We start from the raw sequence: 25,652 nt of genomic DNA on the forward strand, positions 1-25,652 counted from the left end.
GAACTTCAAAATGCTGGCAACCTGCATCCAATAATGCCAGTTATAATGATATTCTGGGGGGAATGAATCCAAGCTAGAGGAGGGTAGATGTAGATTAGATGTTAGAAAGAAGGTCTTCACCATAAGGGTGGAGGAAGCCCCATCCCTGGAGGTGTTTAAGGCCAGGCTGGATGTGGCTCTAGGCAGCCTGATCTAGTGTGAGGTGTCTCTGCCCATGGCAGGGGGGTTGGAACTATATGATCCTTGAGGTTCCTTCCAACCCTGACAATTCTGTGATTTAGGTGAAACAGCAGCAGCATTCACAGAGCAGTTCCATCTTTTATATCAATAATACACACAGAAATAAATTACCAAGTCCTTTAGTGAAGCCAATGCAATCTCATGATAAAACTGCAATTAGGAGAGGGTGGTTTTCTTACTGCACCAGAAGACAAAAGTATGAAGACAAGGGAGGTATCACAGATTAAAAATATTCCTGTATCAACATATTATATGCCTACATTTCCACATTTTCTGTTAAATTATCCAACTAGAGAGAGAAATGAATGATGGGGGAGGTTTAGATTGGTATTAGGAAAAATGTCTTTATGGAAAGAATGGTCGGGCATTGAAACAGGCTACCCAGGGAGATGGTGGAGTCACAGTCTCTGGAGGTGTTCAAGAAATGTGTGGACATGGTTGGGACCATGCTGGTGTTAGCCAGATGGTTGGACTTGATGATCTTAGAGATCTTTTCCAACCAAAACAATTCTATAAGTCACCCTATGTGTATGAACAATAAACACAAGCACACACAAAATGGTACTAATTTTTTACTCCTATGTGCTTATTTTAGTCTATATTTTATACTTTTGAACTTCACAACAGAGCATTTATTATAGCTCTCTGTTGATCTCAAAGTGGCAAATACTTCTAGTAATGCTTACAATAAAAAACAGAATTATGCCAATACACAAATTATGTATCTCTTCTGCTGCTTCATATGCATCTACTGTATCTGCACTGAAACCTCCAAGCTTACGGCATTCAGTACAGTGCAAGGCAAAAGAATAGAAGCTGAGAGAGCTTCCCTTTTTCTCTATTTCTTTCAGTATTTCTCAACTTCAACATCATAAACATACTGTGTTGCTACTCCCCTTCCCTTTACAGCTAAGATGGAAAGGAGAGAGACATGCTAACACCTTTCCACCAATTTGGCAACCAGAGCTCTGTTATTTCCTCTGATGTACAAGACTTCAATTTCAAACAGTGCATCTTTGGGTTTTTTTGTTTGGTTGGTTTTTTTCCTCTTTTTTTTTATGACAGGTTTACATACACATTCATTCAAATACCATTTGGGGAACCTGTATCACAAGATTACATTCACATACAGCAAGATGTTAAAATACCATCAGTCCCCAATATGACAAAAACTGCAGAAGAATCCTAAAAGGTGCATTAAAAAGCAAGGCTGAACTCTTACCACTTGGCTTATTTAAGCAGGGACAACATAGTTGATGTAAAACTACTGGTTAGTACTGGCTGTGCTAAAACAAAACACCATCAATAAGTCAGAAGGGTGAAAGCAGGGGCAAATTTCCACACTCTGAGAAGAATGGATACCTGATACCCAGTCTTTGAACAGATTATGTTTTGTGAAGAAAGGCAATACTAGGAAATGAGTTCAATCAGGTTTTCCAAACAGCTAAAGCAAAATCTCTATAAATCCCACTAAGCAACTAGCTAACTGTATTGTATATTTACTAAAAGCAGAATCTCTTCTTTTACCTTAGACTTGCGTATCTTTTCCTTAATCACAAGCATAGGCAAACCCATGAAATGATGGATCCCAAACACCTGCAATTCCCTACAACATATTTATTAGCCCATATACACAGTGCTATTTTGATCACAGAAGCAACCTCCCAAGGGTCAAACGTTACTCCTAAGTTGAAGAAAAGGTCAATAGTGTCTTTGAATCACTGCTACACAGTAGTGACAGAAAAGCAAAGATTGAGTTTCATGCCTGCAAGTTTTACTTAAACAAATGGCCCCAGCCTGCCTACTCACTTAGGTGCCTCTGTTAGTTTTCCCATAATTGTAAGGTCTACAGTTAAATGAAATGGAAGATTCATCACTGATACAATCTTTGACCAAGGTTTGCAATCCTTTAATTTGTGTGCTTTCAGAGCTTGAGGGCATTTCCAGTAGCTTTTATCCTTAAGGGATTTAGGGGACTAAATTAATCCTTACATCAAACGATACCAGAAAAGTTGCCTTCACTTGTCAATTTAAACTGTTGCTTTATCAGAACACAGGTAGAAATTACACAGAAAAAAAATTTAGTCAATAATTCAGTGTCTACACCATGATTAGAAAACTAATGACAAATATAAATGTATCTTCATGCCTGCTGACAATAAAATCTTGAAATCACCTTATGTATGGGTGTTCAAGCATGTAAATTGAAAGTAATACAAGAGCAAATAGTGCCAGGAGTGGTAAGCAATAGAAACTTGCAGCAAACCAGAGAACACTGTGATGACGCAGGCATAACTCACCTCGTACAGAACACCACAGAAGTCTACAGCTATCAAACAAATAATGTACTAATCTACAGTCGTTAGGCTGAGGTACAGATACTCCTTCTTATGAAACGCCTCCAGACAACAATATATCTAAAATCTATTGGTTTTCAGCACTTCACTCCAAAATATTTTTCCCTTCAGTAAGAAGGAATTTTTCTTCTACCTAAAATACCTAGCATGGCTTTTTTTTCTTCAAACACAGCTGGAAAGAACTATTTCATATTCATACCGGATTGATTGTTACTAGGTCTTAAGACTTCCCACAGCAACTGATGGTTGGATTGATTTCTGAAGAACTGGCATAAGATTCTTCACAAAAGTTTTTAAAAATGCTTACTTTTAATGAAATAGTGATGTTTCTACCTAAATTTCTTCCGGTCAGAAGTTAGTTTACAGACCTAACAAACAGTAACAGCGTTTAGTGGTCTTTATAACCAAACCAAACAACCTTGACTGCTGAAGGTAACTGTTTGTGACTCTTGGACAGAAGGAAATAAAGTTTTTCACTGCTCAGTAATACATACATGAAAGAAAAGCAGCTGTTTAAGAAACATCTGAACCACTCCACAACAAATTATTGTGCTTTAACCTAGACTATAATAAGATGGATCTGTTGGTTCCTCCATTTCCAGAAATTTCCTTGTATCTAGTTTTCAGTATTCTTAAGAATGGTTAAAAAAAAAAGAAAATTCAAGACTTGTTTCAGAAAACCTTCACAAACCACCTTCCTTATTGTTGATTATCTTGGTATCTTGTTTTTTCAAAAAGCCTTTGGGTTGGGGGGAAAATTCAACATACTTCACAGAGTAAAGAATTGTGTAAAGAAAAATAGGCAGCTATAAATCTTTACCCCGGACTAACTTTAATAAGTAAAAAATTAGCTACATTTTATTAATATTTACAAATAGAACCTGTATATTTACAATGAAAACACATCAAGTTAACATAACTTGTAAGAAAAGAAAAAAAGTCCTCAAGTATTTGACTAGAAGAACACATTTTCACTCCATGAATAGAAAGGGAAGTAGAAACAAGGTACATCAAAATGCTATTTTTTTCACTCTCAGAAGAAAATTATAAGCAGAGGAAAACTACAGGAATGCTATTTTAAACTTGTAAGAATGATCAGATAAATTAATGTGGCATAATTCTCATACCAATGCAGATTATTAAGGTGCATGAATAACAATAAAAATCAATCCATCTCATCAAAATGTGTTAACATAAATTCAGTTTAAAGTTCATTTGAGAGAATTTGGTTTTCCTCATGTAACAGTTGTATCAATCCTTTATTTATACATATCTTAGTAACAACTATCTGCTATTACAGATGCCTTTTTCAGGAAGGAAAAACATTCTGTTTACTTCACTGATGGGAATATCCCTCAATGCTGGAATTGCTTCTTCCTGGTATTTCTTCTGTTGCTGCTTTTTTGCATAGTTATCTACCGGAGACAGAGAACATTTTATGTATTATTAAAGCTTTCTTTGCTTTCAAGAAATGTTATGCAATATAACACTGTGTAAATTTAGCTACGGTTAAGTGTGCTGAAGACTATCTTGCTGAGATATCATATGATGGTAATCAGAAATGCTTTACATCAACATATATTAGCAGAGCTCCTGAAGAAATCAATCCTATCCTTCAGCTGAAATCACTGTTTGGGACTTCGCTTGTTTTAAGACGCTGTGTAACATTAAACCGTAACTACTGAAAAAGAGAAACAAACAAACAAACAAAAATCCCACAGTGAATAGTTCAGTCTGTAGTTTTGAACACTTTGTGCTACGATTTCCACTGAGAGATGCTGTCCACCTTCCCTTTACCTTGGCTACTTGTTGCAATCATGGCATATCACCCACTCCTGTAACAGCACATTTACAAGTGCACTCTGAATGCAATTATGGAACTGGTCCCTCTGGAGAAGAAAACTTTTCAAGATAGTTATTTTTCAAACATAAAAACTCTTGGGCTGACATCACATCAGAGGATGACATGAAACTGAATGAGTGCCCAGAAACACGGAGATGACTAAATGGCAGCTCTTGAAAGAAGCATTGGAGCAGTTAATTTGAACTACAGCCTTGACTGATTTATTTTAACTCAGCAGTTTAGTGCAATGCAGTACTATGCACATAGTTTACTGAAACAATGCAAGTTCAGCCGTCTTAGCAACAGGTTACATTTCTTGACAAATTTTAGCCTGATTTTCTTTTGGCAAAAAAGGCTACCTGCAAATATTGATGTAATTCCTCACTCGTGGAGGAAGATGCAGCTGCCTGGAGAATGTGGTGAATGTCTAGAACACATCTCCTTAGAAGGAGTAAAGGCTACACAAAAGCGGAGAGGAAAAATTCAGATCTGCTTTTTGTGACAAGGAAGCACTAACATATCTGATTAGGCCTCAATATTGCAACATCTTCCTTTGCACCAACTTGACTCTACGTATCTTCCCACTTCTGCCACTGCCAGGTAGGTACTAAGCCTTTCTTCCCATGACACTCTTCACAGGTTTGTAATGGAAGATGCACACTTCAGAGATTTTTATGTGCCTAACCCCTGTTGCTCTAATGTGGTCTGTTTCACTAACAAAGTATCCTCTACTAGTTGAAAACCACTGCCACAAGATGGTAGAGGGAAGAGTCAGGCTTGTGGTTCTCTTTTCCATCTAGTACTTCAGTACTTTCAAGAACTCATTATCTAGATTAGCATACTCATGACTTAAAGCTTGATTTACATTAAATATGGAGATAATTATCATTTAAGTATCAAAATGTTACAGTTACCTGTGATGGTATGCGTGGAGTTAAGTGGAGCTGTACTCATCATGTTAATACCAAATAGTAATATATAACCAATTCCTATAGCAACTAGCAGGTAGGTTGGCAAAGCAACTGCCCAGTATCTGAGGAAAAAGATTTTAAAATTGACATATCATAGTAACAAATGCCTGACAATATAACAGTTTTAATGCAATGCTTGTCATTGTATTTAGCACAACCTTAACCAAGAGGAAAAGAAGCAACACCTCTGAAAATGGACCCTGGTCTCTCCAAAGATTACTGACTGCAGAGTCACTGCAGCTAGTCTGCTATAACCCATCAAATAGACTCTGGAAACAAGGGTTTAATTATGGTTTAAAGTTCATTGCATTTTTATTGGCAAACGTCCTGAAAACAAAATATCAAAGTTATCATTAAACACTCAGTTACTATTTCTTGCATTACACAATGAAACATTTTAATCATAGCTACTTATCTACATTAAAAAAAATTCTGCACAGAGGTTATTATTATCAATTGGATTAAAACTAAGGCCCCTAAAAAAAAAAAAAAAGTTCTGTTCTTTGAAAATAATTATGGGTGTCCTTTACTTACATATTCAGTGTAAAGAGTTTAATTGGTTGAACTTACTTTTGAGGCCAGTATGTTAGTCCCAGCGAGAACAGCCAAGTCTCAGGAATATATGCCCAGATCAGATACAATACTGCAGAAAAGAATTAAAAAGTCATACTAGTACATCTGATACTGTTTTAGACTTCATTCCTACATTTTAGAGCAATAATTCCTTACTGATACTTGCTGAGACAATATTTTGCTTTTACATTATTTAAATCAAAATAGTTCCATTAAAACATAGTAGAAGATGTCTCTCAGCCACAATACCTGTCCAATATGGGCAATGTTTTGTAGCTCATTATAGGATACAGGCTACTGTGTGTTATATTTGCATTGTCTGATTTCCTATGTAAACAAACAAGGATTTCTTGCAAATTCAACTGCAGAACAACAAAACAAAATAATCTGTAGACAGTTCCCAAATGACTCAATGTGGAAAATACTAAAGCTCAAAACGATCACACAGTGGGCTGTGTGGCTGAAACAAAAGTTGGCGGAATTGCAGTGCTCAGATGAAACTGTTCAGACAAAGTCACTTGCAATACTTTATGATTCACTTGTCAAGTTAATAATTTCCATATCAACAAACCTGATACTAATAAATTTTCTTCCCTAACAACAAATAGAGAGAGAGCTTTGCCAAAACTTGGGGGGGGGTGTGGTGTGGTGTGACCAGGTTAGTAGCCAAAAGGTGACACAACTTATGGAATCACAGTAGCTTCCTGTGAGGGACAGAAACCAACTTACTTTCATTTCTATTTACCTTCTATGAGTGAGAAAGACTTAGAGTAAGATCTTGGTTTATTATTTGACTACAGTCTATTTGCTGCACCTTTTCCTACATTAAAAAAGTCTTCTCACCCTCTCAAGCCTTCATCCTGCGTGGTGTGCAAGATATTCCCACTGAAATGCTAAAGCACCTGCCACACCAGTAAAGAAATGATGGTATAACTCTAATCATTTTCCATTGCTGTTGCTCAGATGGACTTCCCCCCCCCCCCCGCCCCGTATTTCGGTGGACAAGGTTGCACCACTAATGTCTACAATGTTTACTGAATGCAAGTTAATTCTACTTCAAGTTAAACTCAGTAAAATTTGAATGAACAGAATTTTTAAAATAATTTGACTCTGCAATTACCATTGAACACTCCATCATAAGGTTATAGACAGACAAAACACAAAGAAACCACAAAAGACAGTGTTCTTTGTAGGAACTGACAGGTCTGGCAAGTAACATGCACTCAGGTCTTCATCAGGCACCCCTACAATCAGTGGGGTAATGAAATTTTGATCCTTTTCAGATGCCCTGATGAGAATCACATTTGTCTCCTAAGCAAAGGAACACCTTTCATTAAACTATTCAGCACCCTGGATACTTACTAAAACCAAACCACGATCCTAAGAAAAGGGCAAATCCATATATTGCCCTTTCTGGCAACGGGGCTGGAGAGTTTTCAACCATACCGGTTTCTTCCCTTTAACTTTGAGGGGCGGAAAGAACAACAGTAAGATGCTATTAAGAGGTTTCCTGGTAAATTCCTAACACCCCGATATTCGTGGGTGCAGGAAGTGAGCCCACGCCCACCTTTCCTCATCCCGGGCTGGGTGAAAGAAGATACACGCCTGGCCAGCGGCGGCCACCGTTTCCATTCGTCCTTAAAGGAACGCACAGGAGGAACGCCTCTATCAACATGCCGCACCGTCCCCACCCCTCCCCCCCAACCCCGCCTGTTTCCTCTCGAAGTCACAGCCTGGTTAGGGGAGGAAACCACACCCAGGGCACCCTCCGCACCAGTAGGAAGGCAAAAGCGCCCAGCAGCGCTCCTTCACATCCCCCAGTACCGCGCGTCCGACTCCACGCCAGGCCGCAACACGCACACTCGAGAGCCGGCGGCCGCCCCGCCGCCTCCCTCAGCAGCAAGCGCATGTGCAGAGCCGAACTGGCGGCTGGCGCGACTGGGCGTTAGCTCGCCCCTTTGACGTCAGGCGGGAACTAGCCAGTAGCCAGGCCCAGCCCGGTGTGATTTGCTGGAGCGCGCGAGAAGGGTTCACTGCGGGAGTTGGTGGTTGTGGTTGCTGCCTCGGCCCCACGGGACGGTGAGGAGCGCAGCGTGGGCTGGTGAGTGAATGGAGGGCGCAGGGGGCCTGTGCCTTCCTAAGTTCGTAACCCCCCTTCGCTAGTGGTGCTGTGTCGAGGAAGAGGAGGAAGACAAGGACGATAGTCACCCAACTGCGCTCCCTGTCTCCGCTCTCCGGTACCGCGCGTCCACCTCCGTTTCGGGTCTCACCTCGCACATGCGCGCCCAACACCTTCGGGGAATCTTCGTCAGCGAGCGCATGCGTAGAGCCTGAGCTCGCGGCTGGCCGGCGCCCTCCGCCGGCGGCTTGCTGGGCGTTGGCTCGTGTGCGGGACTTCAGGCGGAAGCTAGGCAGTAGCTGGCGGCCTGGTTGGGCGGGACTGCTGGCGCGTCTGGCGGAAGCGCCCACTGCGGGAGGTGGTGGCTGTGGGAGCAGCCGTGGTTCTGCGGCCACGGATAGGAGCGCGGTGGGCGGCTGAGGCGGAGCCGGTGAGTGAGTGGCGGCTCCCTCGCCGGTTTCTCCCCGTGCGTTCCAGAGCTCGTGATCCTCTTTCGCTGGTGCAGCGAGGTCCGGGAGGGTGAAACCCGTCTCTCCGGAATTCGTGGCAGGGTGGCGCCCAGACCGATCTGCCTTGGGCGGGGAGCCGGGTGCTGTTGGTCCCGGAAGCCGTGGTGGTGCCCCGCCGTGTTACTGGAGATCTTTGCCGCGGGGAGAACTGGGCACGAGCAGGATTGTCTGGGTGGGTTGCGACACGTCATTGGTGAGCCTCGGGACTTCTGGGGTCTCAAGGCAGCGAGGCGGCCGCGGGGAGCTCAGCCGGCTCCCGCATCGCTTTGGGCGGAGCTGTCGGGCGCGACGGGCGCTGCCGGGCGAGCCGCCGGGCAGGAGAGGGACGCGGGACTGCGCGATGTAGCGGGCGGGGTGTTCAACTCTGCTCTCCCAAGATGTGGCAGTATGTCCTGAGACGCTGTTTCCTGAGCCGGCTGGTAGAAAGTGCCGTTTCTTCTCCTGCCTGGCAGATGTGAAGTAGTGTGCTTGAGTTTTGTTAAGCATCAGGGATTTATAGACTGTTGGTTAGTCGATTTAACCAGCTTTGAATTGATACCTTCTGCAACGTTAACCTGTGCTAAGTAAAAACAAGGATGTGTGTCTTCTGTGACACTCTTGCAAAGTGTCAATTAATGTGATTTTTTTTTAAGTGCTGCAGAGCACATGTTATTTGCCTTTTGCGTTCTCATGCATTTCTCATAATCCTTTCAGGTCATGTACCATGGGGGAACCTGTATCTCACTCAGTATTTGAAGCCTTGACTTTTTATACTCATGATAAATCTTTCTGTGAATTGGTAAGTAGGTTTGAAACTAGATGAAAAACTTGCAAAATGTTCCAGTGGTATTTATATCCAGATGTGAACTACAGAGTAATCGGTAGTTTTGATTAATTCAGAGTGATGCAAAGATGCTGTATGTTGTTCACTTACAAAAGTACTAAGTTGAGGTAGAGCATCCTGTGTGTCCTCTTACCAGGCAAGTTTTACTGAATGCATATACAGCTATGCGGTGATGCTTAGCTCCTGTTAAGAGAACAGCACCAAATTGTTGGCCATATATTCAGGCTATAGTTGGGATGCTATACCTCAGAGTGAAGGATTCAGCTCCTTTAATTGCCAAGTAATTGCAACTTGGTTCATGGAAGTTCAGGTCTGTAAATTAACTGCAGAGTGTTAACCGAGTCTTTATTCCTGTCATCTCCTTTTTTTTTTTTTTTCTTCTCTACTTCTTTGTGCCAGATGAAGCCTCTACTTGTTTAGTTGTTTCTTTTATTAAATAAGCTGTATAAGTCTTCTGTTTTAATACTTCCAAGAATGCATTCCTTGACTCTTCTTTTCCCCTTTTTGGTATGCTTAATTAGTCTCAGAAAACACTGTGGTAGTTAATCATCCAACTGTTTGGAGAGTTCATTTAAAAGTTATTTATCCTAAGTGTTGCTGCTGCAAAAAGTGTAAGCTAGCTGGCTATTTCTTCTTCCTGTGCAGAAATAAAAAGTACAGGTAAATGGAATTAATTCTTTGTAAGGCTGTACCTTTACAAGGGACCGTTACCAGTGGTGAGTCTCATTGCAAATTGTGTACATGCATAAAGATACTCGGTTTTGTGTGCTATGGACAAACTTAAGTATTTTAACAGCTGTATTAGGATAAGATACTAGAAGTTTTATTCCTTAAAGTGGTGTGTCCACTGTGCTGTGGAAAGAGAGTCCTTGATTCTGGGCATGTGCTAAATCTCTCTTTTCACATTTGCTTTAGTGAGAATACGACCTTGGGTTTGATATATAGAGAGTATGTGTATGGAGTAGATGTGTGCTTTGTTTTTTGTTTTTGAATATTGTAGCAAAAGCCATGGCGTGAAGGAGATATTCAGTCATCTTTCAAGACAAACTGATTTTGAAATAAGGGTGCTGGATTTTTTTGCTTCTTTGTTATTGAGTGCTCTAGTCTGTTAAATATATTGATGTTATAACTCTAAAGAGTAAGCCTTGATTCACTTGTAATGTTGTAATAGCTCAGAAGTGCTGCTTTGGGTAAATGATGTGTTTGCTTGTCATCACCACAAGTTAGTAAGTTGTCGTTGTACAGCATGCTAGTATTTCCAAAAAGTCTGTCAGTGAAAGAATAAAAGTCTGTTAAAGAAACTTGATGAAAGATGTTTGATAATTAGTTAGTTCTTATACCCTTCTCCAGTCATATTCAGGAAGAGCTTTGCATTTCTTCGAAATGATAATGTGCAATTGTCATGATCCAGTATCCCAAGCCAACCTTTGGCAGGGAGGTTGTGCTACGATTCAAAAAATTCCCTCAGAGTAAACAAAACCAAACCAACACTAAACGTCTGAGTTGGGTTTATTAGAGTCAGTGAAAACTCTTGGTAATGGGAGGAAGAGTGGGAAGAAAAAAGGAGAGGAAAAAGAGTGAGAAAGAGTTAAGAACTAAGAGAAAAAGATGTCACTATCCTTAGTTCCCACAAGGCTTCACAGGCATAGTTCATGTTCTTGGTGGCAAGAACAGCAGGGTCTTCTGTGGTAGATGCAACATGTGGATCCTGGAAGTTGTAGCCTTTCTGGCAGGTCTCCCCAAATTGCAAAGAGGGGTGTGCATGAGTGAGGAGTGCACAGAGGGGTGCTGTTGGCCTTTCAGTAGTGCTGTTCCGCAGAAAACAGCTCTTGTCCTTGTTAAGCCATCTGCCCAGCCTGTCAGCTCTCCTTTAGAAATATTAAGGCCATTAAAACCACTACCCTGTCTATTCAGACCAGGTAATGTCATACCTTGATGGAGACAATAGACTAATTATGGGCTCTCAGCCCTGCCCTGCCCTGCCACATGCATTGTATTCAGTTAAGAAGATTGGGCTGTCACAGACATAATATGCAATATTTATTAAATGGCACATATATAAGGTTTATTAAAAGAGTAGCCTGGTCTAAGTGTGTTTAGTAATTAGCATTTCTTGAGAAAAGGAATTGGTGACAGACTGTAAGAAACACTTACCTTCCTTCCTGTGATTTAAGCAGCTAGTGGTTTCATATTTAGGAAGAGTTAAGCAATCATTGCGTACAGTTCATGTAACACATTTACAAGATATGCAATGTTAAAAAAATATGTTTATCTTTAGGCTCATGGAGTGCACGTACAGAGATTGCCACATAAGCCTAGAACAGGTATGTAAACGACACCAATGTTACATAACTCTCTAATTCACATCTTGTGCTATGGATCTTTTTATTGCTATTTCACTTTTTTCTTTATTTTGTCTGAATAAGTAGAAAATTATTTCCAAGGAGAAACATTGATATGTTCTTTTACACTGGAAGAATTCTCATATTTTTATCTTAATATAATATGCAGAAGACTGCTTTACATTTGTGAGAATTTAATTTATAAAAAACCTCAACTTGCCAGATGTATTTAGAGAGTTCAACTTGTTTTGATTAGATATTACTAAGGAATTCAGTATAAAAATAACTGATGTTTTTCAGTATTTATTTGGACGTTGATAACTTGTAATGTCTGACTTGTGCAGTCTAATTCCTAACTGTTTTCTTGAAGATGTTGATCCCTGTGAAGTGTGGTGCAGCCTGCCAGTTGACACATTAAGAGAATATTGCAACGTTATTAAAATACGCATGTTTTGGCCTCTTCTCTTCAAGAAATGTGACAGTTCTATGGGGGCTGATTGGAAGTAAGTAATCATGTGAAATCTGATGAAATCACTTTAAGAACATTTTGTTTGTTTTTTGGTTACCTGTGAGAGGTCAGTTGTGTACTTTCAGTAGCAGTAAAACTGTCTGGAGGTATGGTTTTACCTGTGGGTTAAGTAAGTTAAGATCAGAGGGCGTAGTTCTTTACATACAGAAGCAAATATGGAGAGTGGGCTTCTGAAGTTCAGAGTTCAAGAGTGTATTAAGTACTTAAATGGATACCCTTTATTTCAAAAGTGCCAAAATCTTCGAAGTGTTTTTTTTTTCTTCCTCTGTAAGGTTTGATTTGAGTTTGTAACTATGTTCTTACTTAGCTACTTAGCTTAAATATTAGTAGGTAAAACTATGTATCACACTACTGCTTTTGTAAAATAATAATAATTTGTTCTGTTTTTAAACAGTCCACAGATCTTAGACCAGCATTGGAAGAGACTCTGTGACATAGATATTGGGGAAGACCTTATTGATTTACTGAAAAAAGTTGTTGTAAGTACTGTATTTTAACTTTGTGTAAGTTTTCAAGTATAATGGGTTATATAAATCTGTACCTTACACAGCTTGGGGTTATATCTTAAGTTAGACATTTCCTTTGGGTAAATTATCTCGTAGTTGAGTTTCAGCTTTCTAGAAAGTGTTATAGGTGTTATTACAGTTGCAATAACTGAGTAATATTTGCAGTGTCAGTAATACAGTTGTAACTTTCTAAGGAAGAGAGTTTTGCCGGCGAGACAAATGGCATCATGACTGGGTGAACAAGTTAGATATTTTATTTTACGCTCGTTCAGTAAATGGCATTAAGATCTGCTGTTGCTGACTTAAAACAGAAACATAAGTGCAGAGCAAAGGGTGATACAAGAAATATTCTCAAGAGCTAAAGGGAGAGATTTTTGTTTATTTTTAAAATTTGGGTATGATGTGGTTTCTAAAAAAGTAATTTGTAGAAATTCTGTGCTCAACCCCAAGTTATATTTTTCCAGTCAACTGTTGCATGGCTTCCTATGATTAGGAATTCACGTACTCTGTTGATCTGGTGTATTCATACTTCCTTATGCTCTTTCTGCTGCTTCTTCCTTCAGCCTGAGTGTTCTGTTTTCACCTCCTTGTACTTCAAGATTCCCCTACAGTATTTCAACATTATTTTATGTAATGACCTCTTTGTGCTGTTTGCTCCTCCATTAGTCTTTCATTCGATCTTTGTATGAGTGGGTCTCTGTGTTTTCCCATTTCCCTGTTTACGTCTACTTCCTCCTTCTTCCTTTCTCAGCCTCTGTCTCTTACTCCATGTAAAAGATTGTATATCAAATAGTAAAATTTATTTGAAGGAATAGATCTCAGGAGAGGAAGTGCTGCTTTTTTTGGGTGGTTTTCATTGGGTGTATCAGCTGGTTCTTTGTTATGCAGAAATGGTTCAAATGACTGCCAGGTGTTAGGGCATCCATGCATTCTCTATTTCCATGTCGACGTTTACTTAGTATTTTTCAACAAAAATGGTAAGGGATTTGTTACTGAATACTAGAATATTTCTTGAATCTTTAGAATGCAACAGAGCAACTGTCCAAATGGTACTGCATTCAAGCAAAACAGAAAATGTTGTTCAGCTGAAGCTGATCAGATATAAACTAAAGTTATTAGATCTTAATAACTTGTATTATTTCCATCCCTCTTCCAGAACGTTCCTCTTTTTATCCGTGGCATACTGAGAATGGGCAGTGGAATAGAAAACGTAAGTTTTTTGGACTGCTTCTTTGTGTGAATACAAACAAAATACTTGTGCAAATATATCTCAAAATATAAAATGCTTGCATAAATACATTGAGTCAGTGGGTTTTGGAGCATTTAGTATATAGGACTGAAGCTGCCAGTTGTTGCAGCTCTCAGCCACAGCATGGAATCTGTCTGACTAGAACTATGACACAAATATTGTCTGTGTAGGAAGACCAAAACAAGTGAGACCTCTGAGGATAATTCACATGCTGAAAATAAGTTGTTTCTCTTGGACGTTGCTACTGGGGTGTGGTTAGGTGGGTTTAGGTTGTGCAGCTGGAGCCCAGGCCATCTCTCCAGCATCTGCTTAAGTACCTGCTGGAGGCTTTCCTTTTTGGTTACTTGTAGATTTGACATTTGTTACTGAAGTTTTATTCCTTTGAGAAGGCTCTCTCTGCCTTCAGTCTTGAAGATTTCTGGATTTTGTTCCATAAGCACACAGTATTTATCTAGATGGTGTGTTTTGCTTTGTCCCTGAATTCTGTGCTGATGCTGGGCTGTTACGCTAAAAGCCCAGGTGAACACACTTTCTGTGTAAAGACATAAAGTTGTTGTTAATATAATTGAAGTCTTCCAGAATGAATTACTGTAGAAGAAAGAAAATGAAGAAACAAATACTACTAAAGGGAAAACTCAATGATAATAGTAGTACAGTTTTAATACATGCACTTCCTTGGCTGTGGTCCTTTTCCAGATGTTGTGTTTATCCTTGTACTGTTCCTTGGGATCCTAAAGTTGAAGGGCTTCTCTCTGGTGCTTGTGTGTGTAGGGTGGCATAGTCAGTGCTAACTGCAGTTCTTTGCTGCAGGTCTGCTGTTGATGTTTTCTTCTTCCTCAACCTATGGTCTGCTGAGGTTCATTTTCAAGCCAAATTAGTCATATCCAGCTGATCAGAAGAAAAATTGTTTTTTCAGTGAAAACCTAGCTAAGTCAGAGGCATGTCAAGACAAGCTTAGAGTCAGCCTGACAAGTTGCAGTCCTGTGGCGCTGCAAAGCCTCTGGCCTGTTACTGCAGTCCTGATGTATGATGGGGCTGCAAGGCATCACTGAAACAATGCAAAAGTTATTTGTAGCTAACTTGTAAATCTTTTATGAGATTCTCCAATAGTGATAATGATTCAGTCTGAAGGACTGTGAATGGCAGATGAAGAGTGCGGTTTGGAAGCTTGTAAATATAGGACTGTGAAAGCTCTTAATTTCCCTGTGTTGCTCATTTTTTAGTTTCTGCTGTCTGATGTAGGTTAACTACAAAACCTAAAATAAAACCGTTGAAATTAGATGAGAATATCATAGTTGATAGTAGCAGTAGAAGAGGCAGAATAGGTACAACTGTATGTTACTGCAGGATTACTCAATTCTTATATTTTTACTGATATCTGTGTAAATCATGTTGGTTTTTTTCGTATTATTTTTCAAAACTTGTAGGCTCAGGTAATGTGATAGTATTCCAGGAAATGGACATTTTCACTCTATCATTCTTCAAGTAGAGCTCTGTAGCTCATGAAATTAAATTTAGTTGTACACAAGGGTAGTTGTGATTTACGGAATTACGTCTCAGCCCTGCCTGTATGTCTTGCAGCCTCAAGAATGTTGTTTTTTTTAAATTAGACTTGTCACTTCATACTGAAGCTATTTTGTGTGCAGTCATCAAAAAGGAGTTTCTAAATCAAATGCTCTAATTTGAATGGCTCCCTTGTCTCCCATTGAAAGAATGACCATTTTCATTTTGTTAATATGATGTTTTATGGTGGCTGTGAGTTACCCAGATATATTTTCGAGCTGTTGTGTATTTCAAAGGCAAAGAACTAAAGAACGAACTCTGAACTGCTACAGTAGTATGTTTTGTTTTGTTTGCACTGAATGCTTCCACTGTATTACAGGTGATTTGTTGGTTTGTGTGGTGTTTGTTGTTTTTGTTATAATACTTTGCATTGTGTAGAATTGGTTACCTTTTTTTTTCTTTTGTTTTCCTTTTTTTCAATTGAAATAGGGTATCTTTAATGTAGCAGATGCTCTTGGCTGGGTCAGATACACAGGTGATGTCAATGTTCTGCAAACGCTGGAGGGCCTTCCAGAAATTCATGATTATGTTTGGATCTATTTTCAAATATTCTTTATTGAAAGTAAGTGTGAATGCTTTGGTGCAGAAAGTCACTTGTGTTATAGTTACGAAATAGTTGATGCTTGCATGTGTGTCATTACTCTGGGAGCGATGGAAAAAATAGTGGTGTGGGGTTTTTTTCTTGCTTGTGTTTTTGTGTGGGATTTTTTGGTTTTTTTTTTTTTTTTTTTTTTTTTTAACCAGTCAGTTCTTTATATCTCTGTATGTGGGTTGTATTTACAGTGCATACCCTTCTGAACAGGTGTTCAAAATGCCTTTTCACTTTGCTGTCCATTATGGACAGAATGTATGCCCTCTGTTCTTTTAAATTAGGGTTAAGTTACAAGTTGCCTGAAATATTATTTTGGGTCTTTCTGTTAAATATTTGGCAGAGGATTTTGTTCAAATATTTAGATATTAGTCATATTTTTAAAATTAGCTTAGGTAGCTCATAGGAGTTACTGTAAGATGTTAATGGTAGCAGTAGAACTTCTTTTGAGATGACAAAAAGCTCCCGGGCCTGCTGTGTTTGATGTTTTAAATGGCTTGTGTTGTGGTCTTACTTTTTGCATACACAGCAGTAACAGGGTAGTAGAAATTAAACTTCCATGTAAGGAGAATAATCTCTTTATAGTTAAGTACCAAAGTAAAATTATTTAAAATGCAAATCTTCACAAATATTTAAAAGCAAATTCTGTAAAATACAATCGAGTTTTACTTGATTGCAAATACTTAAATATTTTATGGTCTGCAGCCAGTTACTGTGGGCTTATCCAATAGTAAGTAGTTACTTTCCTTTTGGACATCTTGGCTGTTTAATTTGCTTCTGTCATTTAGCTGATGTGTCAGATTTTGCTCCCAGTCAGAAAACAGATCATGATATTTAGCAGCAGGAGATAAGTCTTAACTTGTCTTTGATAACCTACTTACTCACTGTATTTTTTTTTAATTTTGTCTCCAGGCAAGCATTATATTACTAAAGTTGCTTTGGAAGATTGTAATTTAGTTGAAGAATTTGAAACTATGATCTGTGAAAACTGTAGGAAGGTGAGAGAACATATCACAATTTTGTGGAGTGTTTTTGATGTTGTAGTTTGGGTTTGAGTTGTTTGGTTTTGTTTTTGTTTTTTTCCTCCCCTCTTTTTTTGGGGTAGGTATTTAATGATCAAAGACTGTAAAAATGACCAATTGATTAAAGGTAAAGGTTTAAAGATCTTGAGTGAGTAATTGTCCTTATATATATGTTAACCTTGAAAGCTCCAGGTCTAGTAAACAAACATCAGTCACCAGAATACATTGGAGAGTGATAACTTTTTCACTCTCCCAAAAGTTCAAGGAAGTGCAGTTTATATTGACATAAGAATGTTTAACTTTTCCTTTTAACACACAAATAAAATACTTTCAAATTCTTTGCCATATGTTCCTTTAGTGTAAACTTCTGAGTTTCTTTCTATGAGTCTGGTTAATTCCTGTGTCTTCCTGCAGTTCTGTAATTCAGGAGCTATGCTGATCTGTGCTGTTCTCTGCCTACTCGGCCATTTGACTTATGCTTGCTTTTGATGATGACTCTTGTCAAATGTTCTCACTGCAAGTAAGTTTAATCCCAGTGGTTGCTAAATTTGATTCTTTTTGATTTCACAGAACAGTGAAGCTATGAAACAGAAAGGAAATGAGGAGTTTTCACAAAGAAACTTTGATCGTGCTATAATGTCATATAATAAAGCCATAGAATTATGGTAAGAACTAAAACTGGTTAACTAGATACACAATATGTATTCTGCTTATTCAGAATTATCTTGATTTTTTTTTTTTTTTAATAGTTTTGCATGATCTTCTCACTTGGAGACCAAATGATATTTAGTTTTTTTTAAAAACTATGTAACACTTTTTTTTTTTTTGTCTTATTTATTTCTTGTTGCTAGTGGTTTGTTCACTTTCACTACCTCAAGAGTCCTGTTAGGGCCTAAAGCTGATCTAAAATGACTAACAGTATAGCAAACCTGAACGGAAATAAATTATTTGGTGTTAATGGCCATGTTTGGTATCATCTCATCTAAATACTCTTCCAGCAGACCAGTATGACCAAGTGTTGCAAATATTTATCATCTCAGTTATGATGCAGAACAAATGAACAAGAACAAATAAATACTTAAGTGTCTGCTCTTGCCACCTCTGTGTACAACAGGCTTAATTTCATTTTGTAAGCCTTGTTTAATTTCTTCCTGAAAGTCATTTGCTGAAAGTCTTTGGAGACTTTTTTTGGGTTCTATTAAGGGACAAGTGAGAATTTATTGTCATATATGTACAGAGCGTTTGCCCAGTAGTCTGCATGGAATGTCAGCTAGTTAGAGAACACTGGTTTGGTGTAATCACTTCTTGTGTTGTAGTCATGCAAACATTTCAAGTTCTGGTGTCTGTGAAATATGGTAAAATTCTTGAAGTTCCACTTTTCATAACAATTTGATTGTATAAACTGTTGTATATTTTTTCGTTTTGAAGACTTTGCTTTATAATTAATAGAGTTGAAAAGATAAGCATTTTGCTCATGTCTTGCTTCAGATTTTATGTCATATAGGATGCATTCCACTCCCAAATTCAAGCTGATTTCAGCCTCCTTGAAAAGTTGAATAGGCTGACTTTGGCCAAATGACTGTATCTGAAACGATGGAGCAGGCTTAGAAGGCTCTTCTCAGGATGGCTGATGAGAGGGAGAAGCAGAAGTCAATGAAAGAATGGGGAAAGTCCTACAGTTTCCAGGGACTGGAAATCTGAGCTGTTATAGCTATTTGTTTGAAATGACTCTTTGTCCTTAAGACCCTACTCGAAGGTGAAGGATGAGCTCAGTGATGCCTAGCAGCTAGGGAATCCTTATCTGCTCCGTGCACTGTCTTCCCTTTTTCATTCTTGCAGTGTGAGCTGACTTTCATCTGCTTCATCATCACATTCCTTCCCTAACTAGCTGCATCCTCCCTTGGCTTTCCTTCAACTGGTTGCTGGATTATATTTATTGGTTCCCCTCTCTCATTCTCCAGTAGGTATGTTGAGGGCAATGCTTTAGCTGTTTAGAACTACTTCAGGCAGTTGAGCTAGATTTTCTATGCTTCATGCTATTTTTGCTTTTTTGTTTGTTTGATTGGGTTTTGTTGTGTTTTTTTTTTTCTGGTTGTTTTTGGGTTTGTTTGTTTTGGAACAAAGTTGAGATTGTAGGGCACATACTAACCGTACCTTTGAATCATTTGAGTTGTGCTTTGATATGTCAGAGTCCAGGGAGTTGAGGAAGGAGTGGAGATCTCCTATCTCTCTTTCTGTTTATTTAATTATTTATTTTTAAAAGTAGGCTGAGAGTGACTTGAATTGATTGGAAATTGCATTATTTGGCCCAAATAATACAAATTATTGCATGATTAAAACTAATAGTGACTTAACTTTTAAATCAGTGGAACTATACAAAGAAGCTTCTATGTAATTGTTGATTCTAGAGTGCTTGGAGACAATTATTGTGACAACTTTTTTATCTCCTTAAGATTTTCAGAAGTAATATGCATCACTAACTTCATAATTTTGTTGTGTTTGTTTGTTTGTTTTTTAAGTCCTACAAACCATCTTCTCTATGGAAACCGAGCTATCTGTTTAATTCTCACAAAACAGTACAAGTAAGTAACTCCTTGTTTGTCTGACATGTTATGTTATGGTGATCTGCAGTTACAAAATGGCAATATACTTAGGAATATAGTATTTTTAATAAAATTTAAGTATATAGTAATTTTGATGTTACTGTCTAAGAAACCTGTTATTAAGAAAAATGAGTATCATCAGTGGTATCTGCTGGCGGTTTGTGTGTTGAGGAATTACACAACAGGAAAAAATAAACCTCAGTGCCAGTGAGTATTGTGATTTTTATTAAACCCCTTGAAGAAGAGATCAGTGTGAGTATGGGCTTATTTTCCTTAAGCCAGTTAAGCTAAAAATCTTGTTTGTGAGCAAGGTGGGTGTATACCTTTTATGTAAACCCAACTCAAGAATTTATTGTTAGTGTAATTGAAGTCTTAAGGGTCCACTTGTTACTATTTCAGATCTAATTGTTGAAATAAAAAGAAATATTAAATTAATTGAAGCTGTTATCCACATAATTCCTGGTTTCTGCTCATTTACTGGTGTTATACTCTGTTCCTCTGGGTACTAAGATTTGCAGTTTTATTGCTGTAGCAGTGGGGTTAGAGAGCTGTTGGCTTGCAGAATTCTCCTCTGGGGGGGAAAGTGATGGTCATGCTGAAGGTTCTTTTTTTCTTACTTTGAGATTGTATTGACATCACTTTTGTGTTTGATAACTTGCTATTACACCTTTGCTCTGTTTTCCTTTATCTGTAGCACCCTATTACATCTGAGTTTACCGTGCATGGCAGTTTTTACGGATTTTTTTTGTCACATTTGTCTAGATTTCGCAAGTCTTTTTCTGATCAGTTGTGAATTGTTTATAGGCATTGGGTTGGGTCTCCAGTGCCCACAGAGCTTGGCCTTGTCTAGTGATGTTTTGGTGTAGTGTCAAGGGCCACTCTTTCTAGCACTGTGCTGGGCTGTTGAAAGGTGACACTGGAGGAAGGACTAGGTGGGTGAAAACAAAGCATAAGAAACTACAGAACAAGTGCTCAATTTTTTCCAGTCTTTTCCACTCCTTTTACAATTGTCACAGTCCACTGAGTGGGCTGTGATTCTTCATTACTGTGATCTCAAAGTGCAAAAACCAAAGGAGAATATGCCGGGGGGTTTACGTCAACCAACAGTAAAACTTTATTGTTTGCCCGTAAGGTGGCATGCGATAGGTAGGTAAGAGTGAGAGGACAAAGGAGAAAGCTAGAACAGAGTAAAGTGAAGAGAGAAAAGAGAAAGAGGCTTATAGCTACCACCAATGTGAGGATCCCAAGATGTTTCTCTGGTCTCCGGGTCCAGTCCTGCTGGTCCTTCCGATCCTTTCTTGATCCTGATAGGGAAAGCTCTCGAAGTCTCATTGTTAGGGAGATGTCTTTTATAATCAGTCTCACACCTGCCTGTGTCCAAACTCCATCTCTCTCTGCCCCTCATGAGTGAGGCTTCCACACATGCCCAAAGAGGAGTGTCCGAGGTGTGGTGTAGCCCTAAGGAGGAGTGTCCAAGGCAAGGTCTGCCTTGGAAGCAGGCAGCTTTTGACCAGGAGGTGTGTTCTTGTGTTATATAACAATATTATAATGAGCAAAGTTTGCATAAGATTCATGATTCCCTTAGCAACACCAGGGCATTGGTCCCTTTTGACAGCAGTTATGACTTTCTGTTCTGAAGGCTGGGACAGTGGAACTGTTTTCTTGACACAGCCAGAACGGCTCGATACTCCTGCTACTAGGTAGGGCTCTTCCCTTAGAACCTGCACCTGCATATCCATGGAGACTGCAGTCCATTGTACAGGCTCAATAACTTAATCAGTAACTTGCTACAGAGCAGGCAACTCTGTAAACTCATGCTAAGATGTTAGCTTCAATATTAGTCCCAAGTTTTGGGGTGGGGAGTTCTGATTCCTGATGACAGTGATGAGACAGATAATGTTCTTTGGACCACTTCTTAGAACAATCTTAGTATGTTGAGGTTCTGTACCCCATTATCTGTCTTTTACTCAGGCATTTTTTCCTTATGTTTGCTTCCTTTTTAATCACTAATTATGTTGTGATTTTTTTTTTTTTAAATTTTATTTTTAATGCTGTTTTTTTTCAAGTATATTGCCACATCTCTAAATTCTGCCATTACTACCTGGGGTTTCTCTAATTTGGAGATGTGTGCATTTGTTTTCTTTTAGTGTGCTTTTATTTAACTGTATTAATCCTTCCTGAAATGTCTGAAGAATTTTGTTGTGGAAAACATACTCTTTGTTTTGAACTTGTTTTTTGTATCGAGCTTTCATTATCACAGAGCATCTCATTTTCCTCCTTTGGATCCCTCTGTACAATTTCTGAACACCTTTAACACTTGTTTCACAAGTCTTTTTTTTTTTCTTGCCATATTCCTCCCCTTTTTGAAAGTAAAATAGTTGATACCTCATAGACCTTTGCAGGTCTCTCAAGTTAGCTGTGACTACAGACATTTTCTGAAGGCCTCACTGAGTCACCATGTCTCAGCAATTTAAGGAATGAGGTTATTTCTAAGCTTCCTCGTCTGAAGTAATCCATATGTAGTTTACTACATCCTGCTTGTCTGACACATTATCTGACACATAGCTGTGAGATAAAGAGCAAATAGTGTATCCCGAAAGTGTATAAATTCTAGCTGCTTGCTTTGGGCAGCACTGATGAGGCGGTTGCTGCTGACCTGTGTTCTCTCCTGTAACTGTAGGGATAGTCTTCTCTTCTGACCTGACCAAAACAGTAATTCTGGTTATTCTATGACACTTTGTATATAAAAAGTCAGTCATGTGTGTTCTCCAGGCTTCAGTAGTTGGTAGTTTTGGAGATACTGTCTTTCAGAGCTCAGGAGTTACTACTCTCTGTTATGAGGGCTCGCAAATAATTTAGGAAGGTTGTAAGTTGAAAACAAAATTATTCTAATCACAAATCATTTGAACTTGCTACTCCAAATTGCTGACACAATGGGTCTTCCAACAGGACTATATTTATCTCCTAGTCAAATGTGATCCGTGGTCAAAAGTATGGTCATGGTGGTCTTCACTGGCTGAGGGTCTTAGCTTCCAAGTGAGATGTGGGTCTAACAGTGAATTTTGTAACCCTTGTGTGAACAAAGTTAGAAGATATGGTTACTTGAGTTAGCAGATGTTCTTCAGAAAAAGCAAGAGTCAGCAGGTAGTTTTGTATTTTCACCAAAGTCAGTGGATCTTGTGTCTTGATGGTATTTTTTCATCAGGGTGGGTACAGCTGCCACACTTGTGCCCTAAAATACCTAGCTATGATTACACAACTACTCTTGAATATTATTTCTGTCAAAATATTTAGGTTTGATATTCAGACTTGGTTATTAAGGCTTTGCTTTTTAAAGGAGCATTTTGTTAGAATACAAATGGGGGTAGGTACGTATGCATAAATGCTTTAAGACCAAGTAGGTAGGAGGAAGGAAAAAATATCTGATGGGCGAGGTAGTTGAAACTAACGTTTTAACTCCTGTTAGTTTTAGCTAAGAAGTGTTATTTGGCCATGCCGTTACAGAGGTCAACAAGCTGTTATTTTATTTAACTTATTGTTACAGTTCCTTGTACAAGAGGTGTGTAGATTTTTCTGAAGTACAAATAATTACCTTTTTGTTTTTTTCCCCTCCCTTCTCGAAGGAGAGCCCTTGTTGATGGAAAAAGAGCCATTCTTTTGAAGCCTGATTGGCCAAAGGTTAGTTTCATGTACATTTCAAAATTCTTTTGTTGGTGCTGTAACCCAGTATAAAAATGCAGGCAACTACTTCCAGTGAATTTTCTGTTTAGTGTGCCGAGAACTTAGATTAGTCATCATTTGACCTGAAACTTTTGAGTCTCTAAAATTTTACTTTGTATTGTCTACTGTATCTGTTTGGGAGTTAATTTATTTTCTGATTTATGTGGATAATGCTTGAAATTCAAACTTGTGTCCTTATAGGGTCACTACCACTTTTGTAAGGCGCTGTCATTACTGGGTGAACACAAACTGGCCTTGAAAGCTAATGAGAAAGCTCAGGAACTATGCAAGAATATTCTTGATGGACTTAAGGATCTTATTCAGCAAAATGAGATTTTGAAGAAGGCATTAGAAGAAGCCAATGGTAACATTTTTATGATTTCAAGGTCTACTTTGAATGTAGCAAAATTCCTGAACTGGTGACTTTCCTTTGAAACTAGCTAATTTTTAAATTTTCCCCCCCCTTCCTTTTTAATTTTCTATAGGTAGTAAACAGCATAAACAAAACCCAAAGAAGCCACTTGGGAAAAAGTAAGCAACCATCAAGTTTACTTTTTATTTTTAAATAGCAATACTCGGTATCATAGCATAGATATTGCTTAAATGTTGCTATCTGTTAGTAAATAAAAATGGAAGAAATAAATGTATCAAATCTGCAACCAGAGTGCAGCCTAGGAGTAAAGTAGACTTCTAGAAATTAAATAAGCTATCTTGAGGTGTGTTCCCCTTCCAGCTTTAAGTTTTAGCCATGTTGGAAATAACAGGAAACAGTTATATTTTCATGGCTTTTGTCCTTCTAATTTGAAGTGCTTTGCAGTTGAGGAAATTGGGTGCCTGAAAGTGTCAGGGCAATCACACCCACTTCTTTGTGTTAACTTTTTGCTGTATAAAGTTTGCCAGGAGATTGAGCTGGTTTGAGGAACTGAATGCTACAAATGTGTTTTGGCAATGGTAAAAATGAATATATATCCTAATGTGCGGGATCTTGGTTTTGCCACATCTGTTGCCTTGCTCAGAAAATGTAAGAGAGATTCCAAATTCATAGATTCAGCTATGTTACAATATATGCTGGGACTTTTGTGTTAAACGTTTTTCTGAAAGAACTTACTGATTTTTATCGGCCTACTTGTAATTATGTGTTGTCATTCAGAAACAGTGCAGTAAGTAAATTACTAAGCAGCTTTATGTAAACCTGGAAATTTTGAAGGAAGTTAAATTGATTTTCCTACTCTATTCCACAAACAAAACTTGGCCTTGGGCAAGATTGCTTTTTTTTTTTAATTACCATATTTTATTTTTTTTTAAATTCAGTTTGTCTTCCTTTTATAGAAAATGGTTTACTTATTGTTGTATTTTTGCACTGTGGCTGTGATATTAAAAATGGCTGTTCGATTAAATCCTTTAAATATGCTTATACCATTAAGCTATGAGTGGTACACTTCTTGTATTCATCTTTGTTGTTGTTTTTTTCATGATACGTGTGTAAATATGGGGAAAAGACAACAAAATTCGTGGAATTCTCTACTTTTTTTTTACGTATCAGAGACTGCAGTTCTTCAGAATCTGATTTAATAATACCTCAGCAACAAAAAGAGATAGAAAAAGAGAGAAAGAGAATACAGTCTGATCCTAAAAACTGTCATCAAAAGCATGATACCAGGGTAAGTTATACTACAGCTGGCATTGCAAGACTAAGAGTGTGTATAAACAAGACTGGAACAGGTTGCCCACCGCAACGTGATCTATTTGAGGATGCCCCTGATTACTGCAGAGGGAGTTGGACTAGATAACCTTTGGAGGTCCCTTCCAAGCCAGACCACTCTATGGAACATTCTGGAATATGTTGTTTAAAGGTGTTCCTGAAATATTGTAGCCACTGTTTTAATAGTGTGTTTTTTCAGCCATGTGCACTTTTCCTCTGAAACTTAACTCCCAAATCTATGTTCTTGGATTTGAAAGGAAGTGGTAGGTGGTTACTTGAATGTGAAGGTGGTAGCTGTATGTTGTGAGGAGGAGAGAGGTTTTTTGGGGCTTACTGATAGTGAGACTGAATTCGCATCTGATTTAATTTGCTGTCCAGTTGTGCCTGTCAAT

General features: G+C 38.5%; 2 protein-coding genes across 2 annotated transcripts in view; one reads left to right on the forward strand and one right to left on the reverse strand.

Moving 5' to 3' along the window:
• Positions 1–3,688: 3,688 nt before the first annotated feature.
• Positions 3,689–7,434, reverse strand: PIGP (phosphatidylinositol glycan anchor biosynthesis class P). The gene is made up of 4 exons (XM_054383901.1): positions 7,347–7,434; positions 5,982–6,054; positions 5,355–5,473; positions 3,689–4,012 (listed from the first exon to the last, which is right to left on the reverse strand). The coding sequence occupies exons 1-4, from the start codon at positions 7,426–7,428 to the stop codon at positions 3,882–3,884; spliced, it is 405 nt and encodes a 134-aa protein (XP_054239876.1). The 5' UTR covers positions 7,429–7,434; the 3' UTR covers positions 3,689–3,881.
• A 1,325-nt stretch (positions 7,435–8,759) lies between these two features.
• TTC3 (tetratricopeptide repeat domain 3) overlaps positions 8,760–25,652 on the forward strand; it is a 67,731-nt gene continuing 50,838 nt past the window's right edge. Inside the window, exons 1-15 of the mRNA XM_054399566.1 lie at positions 8,760–8,784; positions 9,306–9,390; positions 11,714–11,759; positions 12,148–12,280; positions 12,634–12,636; positions 12,701–12,785; positions 13,969–14,022; positions 16,054–16,186; positions 17,126–17,211; positions 17,806–17,900; positions 19,755–19,817; positions 23,462–23,516; positions 23,760–23,922; positions 24,044–24,089; positions 25,102–25,219. Coding sequence (XP_054255541.1) covers positions 9,316–9,390; positions 11,714–11,759; positions 12,148–12,280; positions 12,634–12,636; positions 12,701–12,785; positions 13,969–14,022; positions 16,054–16,186; positions 17,126–17,211; positions 17,806–17,900; positions 19,755–19,817; positions 23,462–23,516; positions 23,760–23,922; positions 24,044–24,089; positions 25,102–25,219 — 1,155 coding nt within the window. The 5' untranslated portion in view covers positions 8,760–8,784; positions 9,306–9,315. The remainder of the gene's footprint in view (positions 8,785–9,305; positions 9,391–11,713; positions 11,760–12,147; positions 12,281–12,633; positions 12,637–12,700; positions 12,786–13,968; positions 14,023–16,053; positions 16,187–17,125; positions 17,212–17,805; positions 17,901–19,754; positions 19,818–23,461; positions 23,517–23,759; positions 23,923–24,043; positions 24,090–25,101; positions 25,220–25,652) is intronic.

Source organism: Indicator indicator, chromosome 1, assembly GCF_027791375.1.
Source record: "Indicator indicator isolate 239-I01 chromosome 1, UM_Iind_1.1, whole genome shotgun sequence".
Classification (NCBI taxonomy): Eukaryota; Metazoa; Chordata; class Aves; order Piciformes; family Indicatoridae; genus Indicator; species Indicator indicator.

What these genes read in the sequence shown, in the direction of transcription:
- PIGP (XM_054383901.1), bottom strand. Translation starts at nt 7,428, where the DNA reads ATGGTTGAAAACTCTCCAGCCCCGTTGCCAGAAAGGGCAATATATGGA. An exon ending in CTAACATACTGGCCTCAAAA is followed by an intron (nt 5,474 to 5,981) that starts GTAAGTTCAACC and finishes CTTTTTCCTCAG; the next exon opens with ATACTGGGCAGTTGCTTTGC. An exon ending in CTCCACGCATACCATCACAG is followed by an intron (nt 4,013 to 5,354) that starts GTAACTGTAACA and finishes TGTCTCCGGTAG; the next exon opens with ATAACTATGCAAAAAAGCAG.